This window comes from Dromaius novaehollandiae, chromosome 1, assembly GCF_036370855.1.
Source record: "Dromaius novaehollandiae isolate bDroNov1 chromosome 1, bDroNov1.hap1, whole genome shotgun sequence".
Lineage (NCBI taxonomy): Eukaryota > Metazoa > Chordata > Aves > Casuariiformes > Dromaiidae > Dromaius > Dromaius novaehollandiae.
This window is the reverse complement of record NC_088098.1, coordinates 132,139,923-132,156,708: the sequence shown is the minus strand read 5'-3', so window position 1 is coordinate 132,156,708 and position 16,786 is coordinate 132,139,923. Positions and strand designations below refer to the sequence as shown.

The 16,786-nt window shown below is 53.8% G+C and overlaps 2 protein-coding genes across 4 annotated transcripts; one reads left to right on the top strand and one right to left on the bottom strand.

Moving 5' to 3' along the window:
• Window positions 1–3,398: 3,398 nt before the first annotated feature.
• Window positions 3,399–11,293, bottom strand: LOC112984079 (uncharacterized). Of its 2 annotated transcripts, none has more exons than XM_064498360.1 (16): window positions 11,251–11,293; window positions 9,621–9,692; window positions 9,352–9,423; window positions 9,156–9,254; window positions 8,359–8,466; window positions 7,864–7,935; window positions 6,901–6,939; window positions 6,616–6,675; window positions 6,116–6,187; window positions 5,853–5,924; window positions 5,722–5,760; window positions 5,274–5,345; window positions 4,737–4,808; window positions 4,462–4,536; window positions 3,975–4,122; window positions 3,399–3,780 (listed from the first exon to the last, which is right to left on the bottom strand). In XM_064498360.1, the coding sequence occupies exons 3-16, from the start codon at window positions 9,413–9,415 to the stop codon at window positions 3,423–3,425; spliced, it is 1,350 nt and encodes a 449-aa protein (XP_064354430.1). In that variant the 5' UTR covers window positions 9,416–9,423; window positions 9,621–9,692; window positions 11,251–11,293; the 3' UTR covers window positions 3,399–3,422. The 2 variants fall into 2 exon arrangements, with proteins under 2 accessions (XP_064354430.1, XP_064354422.1); XM_064498352.1 differs by lacking the exon at window positions 11,251–11,293 and adding an exon at window positions 10,312–10,554.
• A 167-nt stretch (window positions 11,294–11,460) lies between these two features.
• LOC135323774 (uncharacterized) lies at window positions 11,461–15,876 on the top strand. Of its 2 annotated transcripts, none has more exons than XM_064498341.1 (9): window positions 11,461–11,676; window positions 13,087–13,158; window positions 13,350–13,421; window positions 13,514–13,552; window positions 13,930–14,001; window positions 14,467–14,538; window positions 14,739–14,813; window positions 15,153–15,300; window positions 15,495–15,876. In XM_064498341.1, the coding sequence occupies exons 1-9, from the start codon at window positions 11,577–11,579 to the stop codon at window positions 15,850–15,852; spliced, it is 1,008 nt and encodes a 335-aa protein (XP_064354411.1). In that variant the 5' UTR covers window positions 11,461–11,576; the 3' UTR covers window positions 15,853–15,876. The 2 variants fall into 2 exon arrangements, with proteins under 2 accessions (XP_064354411.1, XP_064354416.1); XM_064498346.1 differs by having other exon boundaries at window positions 11,609–11,947.
• The last annotated feature ends 910 nt before the right edge of the window (window positions 15,877–16,786 follow it).

Sequence of the window (16,786 nt, the reverse complement as noted above, 5' to 3'; positions counted from 1 at the left end):
ACAGAAACACGAATGCCCCAGTCCCATCACACCCGCCCTCCAGCTTGGTCTCTGCAGCACCTGACTCAGGGCTTTCTCAGAACAGCCGCTCAAACTCCGCCTAAAACCATTTCAGTTCAACAGTCCTGTGTTATGCATCCGTACTGCTTGTCCGTGGGAAGTATGGTGCTGGAGTGAGACTCACCTGCTGGGTTACCCTCAGATTGCTGTCTTCCTATGGAGAATGTGAGAACAAGTCCTGCAACTTGCCCTTGTAAAGGCTCTGTAAAAGTCATTAACACGCCACGAATAGTCTCAGGTGCTGAGTGGACTGAGAGCTGCAATAGCAGAGGCTTTGTGTTTGGCTCGCTCTGGCGATGCTTGGCTTGTGTGAACATGGTGGTTTAGCCAGGGGCCTCCCTGGGCCCAGCGAGTCTCTTGCATCATGTGACGCTGCCGCTCTTCCTCCTTTAGTCTCTGTGTAGGGCCAAAGGGGTGTAAGTGCATCCCAAGAGGAAGAGGCGAGCAGGAGGAGGAAAGCATGTCAAGAACCCATCCTCTGCATGTGCACACAGCTGCCAATACTTGCTCACTTGTGCCAGCTGCCCCTCAGAATTGTTTTTTTCTTTTAAATGGCTGATGAGTAGGTGTAACTTCTGCGGCTTCATGTTTTGCTGCTCTGTTTAGTAGTCTGTAGGCAGTAGTCCTCAACAGGCAATGAGTTTAGTGACCATGTCGAGCTAGGTGTGTCTGAATGGAGGATGGATGAGCTACACATCCCGTCTCTGGAAAGCTGCTCGTTCACAGGACAGGAGAACTACTGCGAGACTGCTACGGGCAGCTGTTTAGTCTCCCCACAGGAGACCAAGTGCTTGCTCCCCTGCCAGAGGGGGACAGTCTCTTCATTCAAGTGTCCGTCTTCTCCCCACAGGGGAAGCAATGCGCATGTTTTGGTGTAATCTGGTGAAAAAAAACACACTCCCAGTGCTTTGCATTTGTTTTCCTAGCCTTTGCAAGTCATAGCTGTTAAAGACGTGCAGAAAGAGTCCTTTTTTTCAGGACCTCCTGCTTGTTTCGAAGGGCCCGGAAAGGGGCAATGGGAGAGCTGTTGGGGTGTCGTGCACAGAGTGCCTTCTTTGAGGGGCCTTCTTCTCCCGTTGTCCTGTACCTCTCATTCCAAAGTTCCCATTCCCCAGTGCAATCACCTCTTAGCATGCCAGAAAGAAAGAGTGGAGGGGGCACAGCCATATGTGCCACAGCAGCCTTTTGGGAGTTGAACCCAGGTCCACTGGAAACCAAAACCCTCCCCAGAGCTCACCTCTTGACCTTCATGCAGGAGAAATTGGGGATGCCTTGTGAATCATAACCTTCTTCAGAACCTCGCTGCACAATGCCCCCAGCAGAGCAGGCCTTTTACCTTCTCTGGTACCTGTTGCCCACAGTAATAAATCCTGCCAAAGGCATTTTGAGTGATACTAATACTGCGCTTGACCTAGAGCTGTTGGGGCTGCTTTCAGCCCTTTCACATCGCTCTTTGCATTGCACCTTGTCAGGGTACAGTGGTTTCAGAGCATCAGAGTGGCAACTCAGCACCTGCTCAGCATGCGCACAGCACTTCACAGCACTTCTGTCAGGCCGTTTGCACCATCGGATCTGCTTCTCCGCTTCTGGCCTCTAAATTATTGGCCAGTCCCTGCCTGGGCAGCCTCTGTCATGTCTGAAGGCCACTGGGTGCTCTCCCTTTGGATACGTCCACACGAGCGTTTCAGCGGAGATCAGGAGCGAGCTGCTGAAGGGAGTCTTCCCACGCTCCCTACCTGCTGAGCTTTGCTCCATCCTGTGCAGAGCTCCCACAGCCCCTTGGCTGGAGCTGAAGGGGAAGGTGGGCTGCAGGCCGGTGCCTCCTGGGTCCTGACTGCTGCCGGGTGCTCAGTGCTGAGACCAGAGGAGAGCTAGCCCCAAATGACGCCCCCTCCAAAGGCATACGGGCTAGACACCGGGTTCGCAGCACCCACTGCCCCGCTCAGCAGATCCTCTGCTGTTCCTGTGTTAAAGCCTCTGCTTTAGAAGTGGTGGCATCGGGGGCATTTCTCAACCAGCCGCTGAGGAGGTGGGAGTTTCCTCCACCTCTCCAGGAGCCTGTGGCAGAATTAGGCTTTGGCTTCTGTGTTTCTGGAGGCCTCCTGCAGTGTCCTAACCCTGAGCTCCTTCCTCCCCTTGCCTCTCCTTGTGCTGAGGAGCCACCACAACCACCTCTGCCTGCCAGCTCACAAACAGCACGGGAAGGATTCCCTTGGTTTGGGCGGCTTGTGCTTTGAGACCCAGTGCCTGAACATCTTCCTGTGAGAAGTGCCGCTCTCCGGAGTGGTGTGTCCCTAGTCCTTACTTGGCTGAGCCTCGTGAGAAGAGGCTGCCGCTTGAATGCCTGTCCCTTAGTGCAGCGTGCAGAGCAAATCCTGCAGCACTTGATGAACATGCAGGGAAGGTGGAGGAGGAGCTGGTTCTTCTGGTCCCAGAGGCAAAGGGTTGCTGGGCCACCTGAGAAACATGCTCAAATCTCACCGCTTGCCTTTCCTGTCCTACGCCCTTCCTTCACCAGGTTTCTCAGGGCCACGTGAGCTTCCCACACGACACTGCAGGTGCTGGGGAAGCACCTTCCTGCCATGGCCTTCCTATGGGATCCTACGAGGGCCTTTACTCCTTATCCTCTCCTGCAAGCTGGCAGTAGGGGTGACAAATGTTTTTTGAGGTGGCAACTGTTTGCTTGTCATCCTCGGGAAAGGTAAGAGACCACTTTTGCCCCCTTGAAAGAGAGCACAGAGGAGCCTGGGCTTTCCTCCAAATACAGCTGTATTCCCTTTTTGGCCTTACCGCTGCTATTCATGGCTTGAACGTTTGGGAGGAGAGCAATGCCATTTCTGTGGGTCTTTGTGCCATTTTTAAGGCCAGTACCGTTCTTCCTGTCACAGTCCTTTTCACTCTCTTGCCCAACCAGCCCCCTCTCACTTTGCTCTACTCAAAGACGGTCAGCTTCTGTGCACGGAAGACCATTGCGCTAACCCCCAGCAGCCTCTGGTCTCACTTTAGCACTCCTCTAACTCATTGCTCAGAGCTGCACAGCCATCCTTTGCAGCACCTCCTTCCCCTCTCAGTCCCCACATCCACCAGGATTCAGTGGAGCACTCCCAGGGAGTTCACGGATAACCATTTGCGTGCCATGTCTCATCCACGCTCCCCCATTCGGATGAATGAAACCTTAATGACAGCCCGAGCTGGGAAACTACATTGATAATGGGAACGAGGGCAGCCCTTGAGGGAGGGCAACTCTCTGACAGCCCCTCTCACTCATCCAACCCTGCCGTAAGCGCTGTGCATTACACCCAGACACAGAGGACCAAAACAGCCAAGGACTCGCACCGTTTTAGCCCACCATTTTTATTATTCTATTCGGAATATGCATCTGAAGTACAATATCCCTCTTGGTAACGAAAACACACACACTTGGAATGATCGCCTTGGGGAAAATCCCGGGAAATGCAGATATTTGAGGAACAGCCATAACCACCATCTGAGTTGCTCTGGCATCTAGGCTGAAATGAACTTTTCGAATTCATGGCATCAAATAACTGGGCAAGCTCTGTCGCAAAGTTCACCGGAAGGCGCCTGGAGCTGTTGTTGAAATTTTCATTTTCTAGGGTGAGCCCATCCTTTTCTCTGTCACTCCCTGGTTTTGCTCTGCCTTCCTCTGTGCTTGACTCCTCTCTGTTGGAGGCAGCGGCAGGGTTAGCTGGCATCGCTTCTCTGCAACAACGAAAATGGCTTTCAGGAAAGAGCACTCACTGCTAGGAAGGAAGAGTCCGCTTAAGAAAGCTAACAGCAGACGTCTCAACAGAGTCCTCTCAACAGCTCACCAGGCACTCCACCATACTATCACTACACATGCTTTGTTGCTAAAACACGGAAAATAGAAAGAATGTCGGAAAAGAACAACTCACTGTTTTCTCTTCCTCAGCCGGAAAGTAACTATGCAAGTCAGCACCACGGCAAACACTACGGAACCCGAGACTGCAGCGCTCAGGACCAAACGCTGCTTTCGTCGGCCTTTATGAGCTGCAGCCTGGGCATCTTCGTCACCAGCAAGGCCTGCAGGAAAGGAGACAATCCCATACATGCCTGGGTTCTGCAGGACTGATAATCTCACTGGGTGGCTGGGATTTCCAGGCAATTTTACATGCCGTGGTGTTGCTATCGCTGATTCTGGTCTCTTGGCAGCGGCGGACAAGAAAGCTCATTGACACTTCTCAGGGGCAAGAGCCCACTGGCCAGTGAAAGCCTGAACTAGCGCTACCCCTACCTGTGCCCCTGGGCTTCAGGGAGGGCATGTGTGCTGGGCACCTTGCATTCCCCAGGAGGGCAATAAAAGAGGGAAAAGGAGAAAATACTAATAGAAAAATCAAAAGGAAAGGAAGACAGATTACTTACCCCTGCGATCTCCCTGAGGCTCAAGCAGAGGCTTCAGCCCCTGAGAAGCTGGAGAAACACTGCCTTCAGGGACATCTGTCATGACACACAGAGGAGAAAAGGGTGAAATACCTGTGGCAATATACTTGTTTGCAAGGGAAGTGTAGTGAACTGACAGAGATCTTGTAACGACCTGGGACACGTGTAGGTCTAGGTTCTCACAGCTCTGGAGAACCCTTCCTGACCTTTAGGTAGGGACATGGCACCCTCAAAATAAACCAAGAGTCACAACTCACCTCTGGGATTCCCCAGAGACTCAAAATCAGAGTCCAGATGAGAAGATAAATCTCCACCACCTATGGCCACATCTGTAACCAAACACACGAGAACAGCTCCCATTACATATTTCCGTACACTTCTTCAGATTTGAATGGTAGTGAATGCAGGGGGAAAATATAATCCCACCAAGGAACTTGTCGGGCCCTTCCACTCCTGAGCATCTTGCAAACGCACACCGGGTGCGCGCATGGGCATCGTATGGGTGTAAATTTGACAATGCACAGAACTGCCAGGGGAAAGCACACCCTGCAGTTCACAGAAGCTGCAAACACAAACACCAACAAGCCTGCTGGCTTTGCCGTAGGCACTTGAAGAAGCACAAGGCTGGAGGAGCCAGGCAAAGCGCCCACCGCAGATCTCTGAAGCCCTCCCAAAGCCCACTCTGCTCTTTTGCAGGCATGAGCCTCGGCCAAGGACTGAAGCTACACGGCCCGTGAATACAACTCCGAAACCAAAGGCTCCTCCCAGGAAGTGAATACATCTCCACCACTTACTCCTGGCATGCCCCTGAGGCTCAGAAGTGGGATCCAGCTGGGAACCTAGAAGGCCACCGCCTGCAGGAACACCTGTAAGCAAACACAGACAAGACAAGTTTTCATTACGTCGTGCAACATGCTTCCGCGGAAGTGACGTGCCGGGAATGGGGGACACACATGTAGTCTGAGAGTCTTCCAGCCACAATAGGGCCAGGGGTACTTGTTGGCTGGGACCTGGCGCCTCCCCAAAATCCTCCGTTGAGGCGCAACCCAGCAGCCCCCAAGCACCCCCAGGACAAACACACGGCCCCCCGCTGCTATGGAAAGCCAAATGGAAGTGAATGGAAGGGAGGGGCCATGATGGGACACATATGTAGGTCGCGAGTCTCAAAGCTGTGGAGGGGCAGAGAGGACCTTCTGCCTGGCACCTGGCAGCTCTCAAAGGAAAGAAATGCTCACAACTTACCCCTGGGACTCCCCTGCGGCTCTAAACCGCTTGGACCACCTGCAGAGGAAGTATGAAGCACAAGTTCACGGGAACAAAATAGCACAAGGAAAGTTCTTGTTCTTTCAGGGAAGTAAAAATTGACTACGTACCCCTGGGAAGACCTGGAGGCTCAGCAACAGCATCCAGCTGAGAAGCTGGATAAGCCCTCTGCAGGGAAACAGCTGTAATCAAAAACACAGGAGAAACACCTCCATTTGAGCTTGAGATATAGCTTTTCAAGTCAATGGCAGCACACGGAAGGGGAAAAAGGGACACACATATAGCTCTAGATACCTAAAGCTGACAAGGTACCTGGCTGATATTTTGTCCGTGACATGGAAGCTCTCAAAGAAGCTAAATATTCATGACTTACATGCACGACCATCTCGAGGTTCAAAATGGGGATCCAGCTGAGAAGCTGCATGCCCATCAATGTCGGCCACATCTGTAACCAGACACAGATTTGAATGGTAGCGAATGGCGGCGAGGAACATAGCATTACACCAAGGCCCTTGTCATGCCCTTCCACTCACGAGCATCTTGCAAACGCTCACCGGGTGCATGCACAGGCACCGTATGGGTACCAATCTAAGCAGGCACAGACCTGCTGCGGGAAAGCACGCCCTGGAGTTCACGCAAGCTGTAAACTCAACCCCAACAAGCCCGCTGGCTCTGCAGCAGGCTTTGGAAGCAGCACAAAGACTTTGCAAGGCAAAGCACCCCGGGGCACATCTCTCAAGGCCTCCCGAGTCCCACTCTGCTTTTCTCTGGCTCTGAGCATCAGCTGACGACTTACTCAGTTACACTCCATACCAGGAAAAGTTGGAAACGTAAAAGCTTCTTCTAGGAAGTGAATACACCTTGACTACTTACCCCGGGGATCCTCCCGAGGCTCAGGAAGAGGAAACAGCCAGAATGATGGATAACCATTGCCTACAGACAGAGCAGAAACCCGACACAGAGGTCGCAAGTTTTCCTTACAAGCTGCTACCAAGTTCTTCACAGAGCAGTTGTAATGACTGGAAGGGGGGGTCACGTCATGACACGGGACATATATGTAGGTCAATAGTCCCAAAGCTGTCCCAAAGTGGAGGGGCAGAGAGGACCTTTTGCCTGGCACCTGGCAGCTCTCAAAGGAAAAAAATGCTCACAACTTACCCCTGGGACTCCCCTGCGGCTGAAAAGCTCTTGGACGACCTGCAGAGGAAGTATGAAGTACAACTTCATGGGAACAAAATAGCACAAGGAAAGTTCTTGTTCTTTCAGGGAAGTAAAAATTGGCTATGTACCCCTGGGGAGACCCAGAGGCTCAGCAACAGGATGCAGCTGAGAAGCTGGATACCTGTCAACTTCAGCCACATCTGTAACCAAACACAGATGGGAACAGTTCTCATTATCTAATTCTATAGTCTTCTTCTGATTTGAAGGCTGGGGATATGATGATGAATGATAGGGAACATATAATTACACCATAGCACCTCTCTCTCCCTTCCAGTCATGCACATCATGCGCATCTTGAGCTGCTGGGGGAAAGGACGCCCCGGAGCTCACCCAAGCTGTAAACTCAACCCCATCATGCCAGCCCAGTTGGCAGCAGGCACTGGAAGCAGCACAGGCTCAGGGGGACTCGCCAACAGCGCTTTGCGAGCCAAGGCACCCAGCGCAGATCTTCCAAGCCTTTCTGAGTTGCACTCTGCTCTTTTTGGTGTCTGAACATTGGCCAAGCACTTGTTCAGTCAAATGTCACATGCAGAAGATATTGAAAACGAACGCTCATTCCACACATGCAGTTTGAGAGTCTCCCAGCTGCAGGAGGGCCAGCGGCACTCGCTGGCTGGGACCTGGCGCCTCTCAAGTCCTGCATCCGGGCGCTATACGACAGCCCTCAAGCACCCCCAGGACAAACACGCGGGCCCTCAGCACCTTCTTCCAGGGAGGTCTCTAACATCCACCAAGGAAGCCAGGACCCTGCAAAGGGGCAACCCTCAGCACCGCAGGACATGAAGGATCGTTTACACTGCGCGGGCACAAGAGCTCCCCGGCCAGCGAAAGGCCAAAGCGGCGCCAGGAAAGGCATGCTTCTGGTCTTGCCAGGGAAGGGACGGTCCCCTGAGGACTCACCTCCAGCATCTTCCCAAGCCTTCGGTCCCGCATCCGGCCAAGCACCAGCATCGCCATCGCCGCCAGGCACCGCTGCAAACCCCCGCGGGGACGACAGCTCCTGTCACCCAGCGCCAGGCACTGCACCAGGCACAGCTCTCGCCCCCGGCCCCCGGCACCCCCCAGCGCACCCCCCTCCCCCGCGGCCTCCTTCCCCAAATGGCAAAGCTCCAAAATCTCTGAGAGCTGCGTGGTGTGGGAAGTGAGGCTATCTAATAGGACCCACAAAGGTTTATATGTACATGTCTGGCACACTAATTGCAATCATCTCCGCACACCAGAGACAGAAATCATCTTCAGAAAGCCGCTCCTGGCTTGTTTTAGAACACTTCCAATGCCCTAACACTTTAACATTTGGCCGCTGACATGATGTGTAGTAGCAGGCCCCAAGGGAAGAGCCTGCAGACACACAGGGATTTTGATTTCCTGCAGTGGATGACAATGGGCAGCAAGTACCTGGCATGCCTGTTGCTTGAACTGCCTCTCTTTCTTCATCGGAGACTGGCAGGCTGTGACTGCCTCCTGCCGGAAAGGTCTCCTTCTCCAGGGTCTCCTGATGATTCTCTTTGGAAAGAAAGCAAGACAGCTTGATTAGAAGGAACTGATCCTCATCACTTCCTCATGGTATCTTCAGGAGGCAATACTTTTCAAAAGGCTTCAGTAAAAAGCTCAGAAACAAAACCTGGCATTTCAGGGTGGGCACCTGGTCACTAGCCCAATGTGTCCTTTGTAGAGAAAAATCAAAGCACACAAAATCTTCCCGATAACCAATACAGGCAGCAACACCTGCTGTACGGGTGGGGAGACGAGACAATTGCATGTGATCCTCTCATTCTCACTCCACTTGGTGCCTTTTTGAGAATTGGCACGATGACATTGAATCCTTTCCTTCAAAGAGGGCAGGAAAAAGCTGTAGCCGGTTCAGCTGGGGGAAAAGGCCTTCTGAGAACCAAGGCTCATCATGCCAACTCCACCACACAGTACGCATAACAGTCACATACAGTACACTGAGCCCCAAGCTCTTGCCACTATATTCAGGGCGCTTTCACAAACATGGTGAAGAACACGCTCGTATAAGAGACCCTCAACAAGCTCTGCGGCTTGCCAATGCCTGCGAGGTGTGACGTGGTGCGTCACTGCGGGGAGGCTCTGATCGATCCCTTTCTCCTGCGTAAGCCACAGCTCATCCATAGCTGTTTCTAAAACCTCAAGTTTACAATGATTACACTTAGCACAGAGTGAAATCTACCCACCAGCTGCTCCCTCCAAGTCCTTCAAGATTTCCTGTAGGACTTCAGAAGATTCCTGAGAGGACTTTCCCATTTTGGCCTCATACTGTGCTCTTTGCGGACCTAAACAGAAAGCATTAAGTTAAATGGCACACGAACAAGATATGCACAAGTAAATGCTGTTTCTTTCAAGTAAACCAAATACTGACTACTTACTTACCCGTGGCATGCTGCCAAGGCTCTAGAAAAGGATCCAGCCGAGAAGCCAGAGAAGCCCTCCTCATGGCTACATCTGTACACCAATGGGAAATGTTTTCATTACATATTGCAATATACTTCCTCATAAGTGAATTGCTGGGAATGGAAAGGGATCATGTAATCACATGGGACATATAAGTAGGTTGAGACTCTCAGGGCTGCAAAGGGGCCTGGGAGACCTGTTGGGGGACACCTGGCAGCTCTCAAAGAAAGTAAATATGGAAGACTTACCCGTGGGAATCTCCTGAGGCTCAAAACCAGCACCCAGCCGAGAAACAGGATAGCCATCCTCTACAGCCACATCTGTAACCAAACACAGATGGGAACAGCACCTGTCACATATACAGACCAATCTATCTATATACCTGTACATATATATATAGTGGCCTCCCTCCAGGGACATCAGGAATTTTACATGCTGCAACACACCTCTGCAGAAGTGAACTGCTGGTAATGGAAGGGCAATGGGGGACACACACGCAGCTCGAGAGTCTCGCACCTGAAGAGCAGCCCAGGACCTGCTGGCTGGGACCGGGCAGCTCCCATAATCCTCTGTCGAGGCGACACCCAACACCCCGCAAGGACCCCCGGGACAAGGGCACAGCCGCTCCGCGCCTCCCCGCGGGAGTTCCGCGTCCTGCCTGCCCCGCGGACGCCTGCCCGCGCCGCTAGTACGGCCCGGTCCGCCCCAGCGCCGGCACCGCGCTGCCCCGCGCAGCGCCGCCCTCCCTCCGCGGCCCCACGAGCCTCGCCGAGCCGCTCCCGGCCCCCGCCGCCGCCTCCCGTCGCCCCGCAGCCCGGCAGGCGCCTCCCGCCGCCCCCGGCCGCCCCGGCCGCTCGCCGGCCGGCCCCGCGGCCCCCAGGCTGCCGCGCCGCGCCGTGCGGGGGCGGCGCTGCCTCCGTCGCCGCCCGCCCGCCCTACCTGGGCCCGGCGCTGCCCGCGGAGCAGCCCGGCTGTCCCGGGCACGCAGGGCCGCCAGGAGGCCGAGCAGCAGCAGCAGGCGACGCCCGGGGCCGGACGCCCCCCGCGCTCGCACCATGCTGCCCGTCGCCAGCAGCCGCCCCCCGCCGGCGCCCTCGAGCAACGCGCGCGCGGAGCGGCGTCTGCGGGGCGCGGCGCGGCACAACGCACCGCAGCGGAAAGCACCGCACCGCACTGCACCGCACTGCACTGCACCGCAGCGGAAAGCACCGCACCGCAGCGCAAAGCAGCGCACTGCCCCGCAGCACAACGCAACACCGCGCAGCACAACGCAGCACAATGCACCGCGGGGCCCCTCTGTGAGCTCAGGGGCGCCCTCCGCGCGCCTCCGCGGCGGCCCGCGCTCCCTCCGCGCGCCGGCGCCGGCGCCGCCCTGTGCGGGCAGCCCGGGCATGCTGGCGGCCGGGGGTGCTGCTGCCGCCCTCGAGGAGCCCCTCGGGGGCAGCCCGGCTCTCTGCCCACACGCTCGCGCCCCTGCGCTCGCCTCGCTGCTCGGCAGCTCCGCGCCAGCGCCTGCTCCGGCCTCGCTCGCTGCTCTCCTTCCCGCCCCCGCTGCCGCCGCTCTGCTCCAGCGCCAGCGCTAGCGCCAGCTGTGCACTTCCGGAGCTGGCCCAGGGGCAGCTGCTGACAGGCGGGGGGGCTCCAGTGCCAAGCCTGTGCCCCAGCTCTCCTCCCCCGTCCAGCTGGGATTCCGCCTCCCGCTTCCTTGCTGGCACCACTGCCTCTGTCCCCTTTGCTTTGGGACCAACATTTCAGGCCTCCTTGGGCCTTGGGACATCCTAGAACTGCTAAAGCCCTAAAGAAACGTTACATCAAAATGGTTTATTTCTAGCTGTGTGTTGCCAGTTTGGCAAAAGAGCTCATGTATCCCTAACTGACCTGTCCTCCATGTAATGCAAAAAATCCCGCCCACTGGTCAAAAAGCCCCATGCCCGGGTGAAGACCCCTGCCCTGAGCATGCGTAGTAGTAAAATGGTGTGTAAGCAGTCTTATAGTTGTCTGTAAATCACTACCCAATCAGTGTAAAAGGGAAAGTTGCAAACCTTGCAATGTGTTTGTATAAATGCTACTTGAAAAGGTGGGGGGGTGTGCTTGATTTGTGGGAAACCACCGAGCACCCAGGCTTGCGCAATGCTGAACTAAATAAGCCAGTGTCTCTCCCGAGTGTGTAATTATTGGCTTATTGCACAACAGGCAACGAATCCATGTTTTGGACAGCGCTCCTGGGGGCTTTGGGTGCTCTCTCTCAGCAAGGAGGAGGTGCTGACGCCCTCACGTATATCCTGGCCCCGGCGGCTGGACTCTGTGAGCATGGCTTGTGTGTCTTGCCAGCCTCCCCTCTTTATGTTGAAGAGGGTCACCAGGCCACCTGTGGATTTCAGGAGCTCCTGGATGCAGTGTGGCTGGAGGAAGAACTGTCGCCTGTGATTCTGGCGTGGCCAGCTGAGAAGATCGTAGTATCTCTGAGCATGTGTGCTGGCTCAGGCTTGACTTCTCTGCCATAGCTGCATGTCTGTGAGGAACTGTACCTCGGGAGGGAGGCACTTCTTTGTGGCATGGTTATGTTTAGCAAGATGTATGTAGGTGTTTAGAGTGAGGACCTTTTTGGCTGGTGGGAGTAGAGGCGTAAAGCGGAAATGCCAGTGTCCATGTTTAGTGTTGCTTGTATGAGTTTCGCTTGCACGAGTTTTGCAGAGCTTTGGTGTTACAGGAGCACAGCTACTAGAGGCTGCATTCTGGGTGTTTTCGCCCATGTGCCTCTTCAGAGAACTCCTCCAGCAGGAGCTCCTAGCCTAGCTTGAGAGCTTCTCTTCTCCATCCCTTGCTCATCTGCTCCTGATGGGAGCAGCAGATCTGAATCTCCCAGCTGTCAATTTTTACTTCCCTGAAAGAACAAGAACTTTCCTTGTAGTTGTAGTTTTGTTCATATGAAATTGTACTTCATACTTCCTCTCCAGGTCATCCAAGCGCTTTAGAGCCGTGGGGGGGGGAGGGGGGGAGGGGGGGAGGTTCCCATGGGTAAGTTGTGAGCATTTCTTTCCTTTGAGAGCTGCCAGGTGCCAGGCAAAAGGTCCTCTCTGCCCCTCCACTTTGGGACAGCTTTGGGACTCGCGACCTACATATAAATGTCCCATCATGGCCCCCCTTCCATTCACTAACATTGCTTTGTGAAGAAGTTGGTAGCATTTTGTAAGGAAAATTGGCACCTCTATGTTTCTGCTCTGCCTGTAAGCTATGGTAAGCTGTAAGCTTTTCCCTCTTCCCGAGCGTCGGGAGGATCCCTGGGGTAAGTGGTCAAGGTGTATTCACTTCCTAGAAGAAGCTTTTATGTTTCCAGCTTTTCCTGGTGTGGAGTGTAACTGAGTAAGTCGTCAGCTGATGCTCAGAGCCAGAGAAAAGCAGAGTGGGACTCGGGAGGCCTTGAGAGATGTGCCCTGGGGTGCTTTGCCTTGCAAAGTCTTTGTGCTGCTTCCAAAGCCTGCTGCAGAGCCAGCGGGCTTGTTGGGGTTGAGTTTACAGCTTGCGTGAACTCCAGGGCGTGCTTTCCCGCAGCAGGTCTGTGCCTGCTTAGATTGGTACCCATACGGTGCCTGTGCATGCACCCGGTGAGCGTTTGCAAGATGCTCGTGAGTGGAAGGGCATGACAAGGGCCTTGGTGTAATGCTATGTTCCTCGCCGCCATTCGCTACCATTCAAATCTGTGTCTGGTTACAGATGTGGCCGACATTGATGGGCATGCAGCTTCTCAGCTGGATCCCCATTTTGAACCTCGAGATGGTCGTGCATGTAAGTCATGAATATTTAGCTTCTTTGAGAGCTTCCATGTCACGGACAAAATATCAGCCAGGTACCTTGTCAGCTTTAGGTATCTAGAGCTATATGTGTATCCCTTTTTCCCCTTCCGTGTGCTGCCATTGACTTGAAAAGCTATATCTCAAGCTCAAATGGAGGTGTTTCTCCTGTGTTTTTGATTACAGCTGTTTCCCTGCAGAGGGCTTATCCAGCTTCTCAGCTGGATGCTGTTGCTGAGCCTCCAGGTCTTCCCAGGGGTACGTAGTCAATTTTTACTTCCCTGAAAGAACAAGAACTTTCCTTGTGCTATTTTGTTCCCGTGAACTTGTGCTTCATACTTCCTCTGCAGGTGGTCCAAGCGGTTTAGAGCCGCAGGGGAGTCCCAGGGGTAAGTTGTGAGCATTTCTTTCCTTTGAGAGCTGCCAGGTGCCAGGCAGAAGGTCCTCTCTGCCCCTCCACAGCTTTGAGACTCGCGACCTACATATATGTCCCATCATGGCCCCCCCCCTTCCATTCACTTCCATTTGGCTTTCCATAGCAGCGGGGGGCCGTGTGTTTGTCCTGGGGGTGCTTGGGGGCTGCTGGGTTGCGCCTCAACGGAGGATTTTGGGGAGGCGCCAGGTCCCAGCCAACAAGTACCCCTGGCCCTATTGTGGCTGGAAGACTCTCAGACTACATGTGTGTCCCCCATTCCCGGCACGTCACTTCCGCGGAAGCATGTTGCACGACGTAATGAAAACTTGTCTTGTCTGTGTTTGCTTACAGGTGTTCCTGCAGGCGGTGGCCTTCTAGGTTCCCAGCTGGATCCCACTTCTGAGCCTCAGGGGCATGCCAGGAGTAAGTGGTGGAGATGTATTCACTTCCTGGGAGGAGCCTTTGGTTTCGGAGTTGTATTCACGGGCCGTGTAGCTTCAGTCCTTGGCCGAGGCTCATGCCTGCAAAAGAGCAGAGTGGGCTTTGGGAGGGCTTCAGAGATCTGCGGTGGGCGCTTTGCCTGGCTCCTCCAGCCTTGTGCTTCTTCAAGTGCCTACGGCAAAGCCAGCAGGCTTGTTGGTGTTTGTGTTTGCAGCTTCTGTGAACTGCAGGGTGTGCTTTCCCCTGGCAGTTCTGTGCATTGTCAAATTTACACCCATACGATGCCCATGCGCGCACCCGGTGTGCGTTTGCAAGATGCTCAGGAGTGGAAGGGCCCGACAAGTTCCTTGGTGGGATTATATTTTCCCCCTGCATTCACTACCATTCAAATCTGAAGAAGTGTACGGAAATATGTAATGGGAGCTGTTCTCGTGTGTTTGGTTACAGATGTGGCCATAGGTGGTGGAGATTTATCTTCTCATCTGGACTCTGATTTTGAGTCTCTGGGGAATCCCAGAGGTGAGTTGTGACTCTTGGTTTATTTTGAGGGTGCCATGTCCCTACCTAAAGGTCAGGAAGGGTTCTCCAGAGCTGTGAAAACCTAGACCTACACGTGTCCCAGGTCGTTACAAGATCTCTGTCAGTTCACTACACTTCCCTTGCAAACAAGTATATTGCCACAGGTATTTCACCCTTTTCTCCTCTGTGTGTCATGACAGATGTCCCTGAAGGCAGTGTTTCTCCAGCTTCTCAGGGGCTGAAGCCTCTGCTTGAGCCTCAGGGAGATCGCAGGGGTAAGTAATCTGTCTTCCTTTCCTTTTGATTTTTCTATTAGTATTTTCTCCTTTTCCCTCTTTTATTGCCCTCCTGGGGAATGCAAGGTGCCCAGCACACATGCCCTCCCTGAAGCCCAGGGGCACAGGTAGGGGTAGCGCTAGTTCAGGCTTTCACTGGCCAGTGGGCTCTTGCCCCTGAGAAGTGTCAATGAGCTTTCTTGTCCGCCGCTGCCAAGAGACCAGAATCAGCGATAGCAACACCACGGCATGTAAAATTGCCTGGAAATCCCAGCCACCCAGTGAGATTATCAGTCCTGCAGAACCCAGGCATGTATGGGATTGTCTCCTTTCCTGCAGGCCTTGCTGGTGACGAAGATGCCCAGGCTGCAGCTCATAAAGGCCGACGAAAGCAGCGTTTGGTCCTGAGCGCTGCAGTCTCGGGTTCCGTAGTGTTTGCCGTGGTGCTGACTTGCATAGTTACTTTCCGGCTGAGGAAGAGAAAACAGTGAGTTGTTCTTTTCCGACATTCTTTCTATTTTCCGTGTTTTAGCAACAAAGCATGTGTAGTGATAGTATGGTGGAGTGCCTGGTGAGCTGTTGAGAGGACTCTGTTGAGACGTCTGCTGTTAGCTTTCTTAAGCGGACTCTTCCTTCCTAGCAGTGAGTGCTCTTTCCTGAAAGCCATTTTCGTTGTTGCAGAGAAGCGATGCCAGCTAACCCTGCCGCTGCCTCCAACAGAGAGGAGTCAAGCACAGAGGAAGGCAGAGCAAAACCAGGGAGTGACAGAGAAAAGGATGGGCTCACCCTAGAAAATGAAAATTTCAACAACAGCTCCAGGCGCCTTCCGGTGAACTTTGCGACAGAGCTTGCCCAGTTATTTGATGCCATGAATTCGAAAAGTTCATTTCAGCCTAGATGCCAGAGCAACTCAGATGGTGGTTATGGCTGTTCCTCAAATATCTGCATTTCCCGGGATTTTCCCCAAGGCGATCATTCCAAGTGTGTGTGTTTTCGTTACCAAGAGGGATATTGTACTTCAGATGCATATTCCGAATAGAATAATAAAAATGGTGGGCTAAAACGGTGCGAGTCCTTGGCTGTTTTGGTCCTCTGTGTCTGGGTGTAATGCACAGCGCTTACGGCAGGGTTGGATGAGTGAGAGGGGCTGTCAGAGAGTTGCCCTCCCTCAAGGGCTGCCCTCGTTCCCATTATCAATGTAGTTTCCCAGCTCGGGCTGTCATTAAGGTTTCATTCATCCGAATGGGGGAGCGTGGATGAGACATGGCACGCAAATGGTTATCCGTGAACTCCCTGGGAGTGCTCCACTGAATCCTGGTGGATGTGGGGACTGAGAGGGGAAGGAGGTGCTGCAAAGGATGGCTGTGCAGCTCTGAGCAATGAGTTAGAGGAGTGCTAAAGTGAGACCAGAGGCTGCTGGGGGTTAGCGCAATGGTCTTCCGTGCACAGAAGCTGACCGTCTTTGAGTAGAGCAAAGTGAGAGGGGGCTGGTTGGGCAAGAGAGTGAAAAGGACTGTGACAGGAAGAACGGTACTGGCCTTAAAAATGGCACAAAGACCCACAGAAATGGCATTGCTCTCCTCCCAAACGTTCAAGCCATGAATAGCAGCGGTAAGGCCAAAAAGGGAATACAGCTGTATTTGGAGGAAAGCCCAGGCTCCTCTGTGCTCTCTTTCAAGGGGGCAAAAGTGGTCTCTTACCTTTCCCGAGGATGACAAGCAAACAGTTGCCACCTCAAAAAACATTTGTCACCCCTACTGCCAGCTTGCAGGAGAGGATAAGGAGTAAAGGCCCTCGTAGGATCCCATAGGAAGGCCATGGCAGGAAGGTGCTTCCCCAGCACCTGCAGTGTCGTGTGGGAAGCTCACGTGGCCCTGAGAAACCTGGTGAGGGAAGGGCGTAGGACAGGAAAGGCAAGCGGTGAGATTTGAGCATGTTTCTCAGGTGGCCCAGCAACCCTTTGCCTCTGGGAT

Coding starts and splice junctions, on each gene's coding strand:
- LOC112984079 (XM_064498352.1), bottom strand. CDS start 10,429: ATGGTGCGAGCGCGGGGGGCGTCCGGCCCCGGGCGTCGCCTGCTGCTG. Junction 8,467..9,155: donor GGACTTGGAGGGAGCAGCTG/GTGGGTAGATTT, acceptor TTCTTTCCAAAG/AGAATCATCAGGAGACCCTG. Junction 5,346..5,721: donor GCCGCAGGGGAGTCCCAGGG/GTAAGTTGTGAG, acceptor GTTTGCTTACAG/GTGTTCCTGCAGGCGGTGGC.
- LOC135323774 (XM_064498341.1), top strand. CDS start 11,577: ATGTTTTGGACAGCGCTCCTGGGGGCTTTGGGTGCTCTCTCTCAGCAA. Junction 13,422..13,513: donor GCCTCCAGGTCTTCCCAGGG/GTACGTAGTCAA, acceptor CTTCCTCTGCAG/GTGGTCCAAGCGGTTTAGAG. Junction 13,553..13,929: donor GCCGCAGGGGAGTCCCAGGG/GTAAGTTGTGAG, acceptor GTTTGCTTACAG/GTGTTCCTGCAGGCGGTGGC.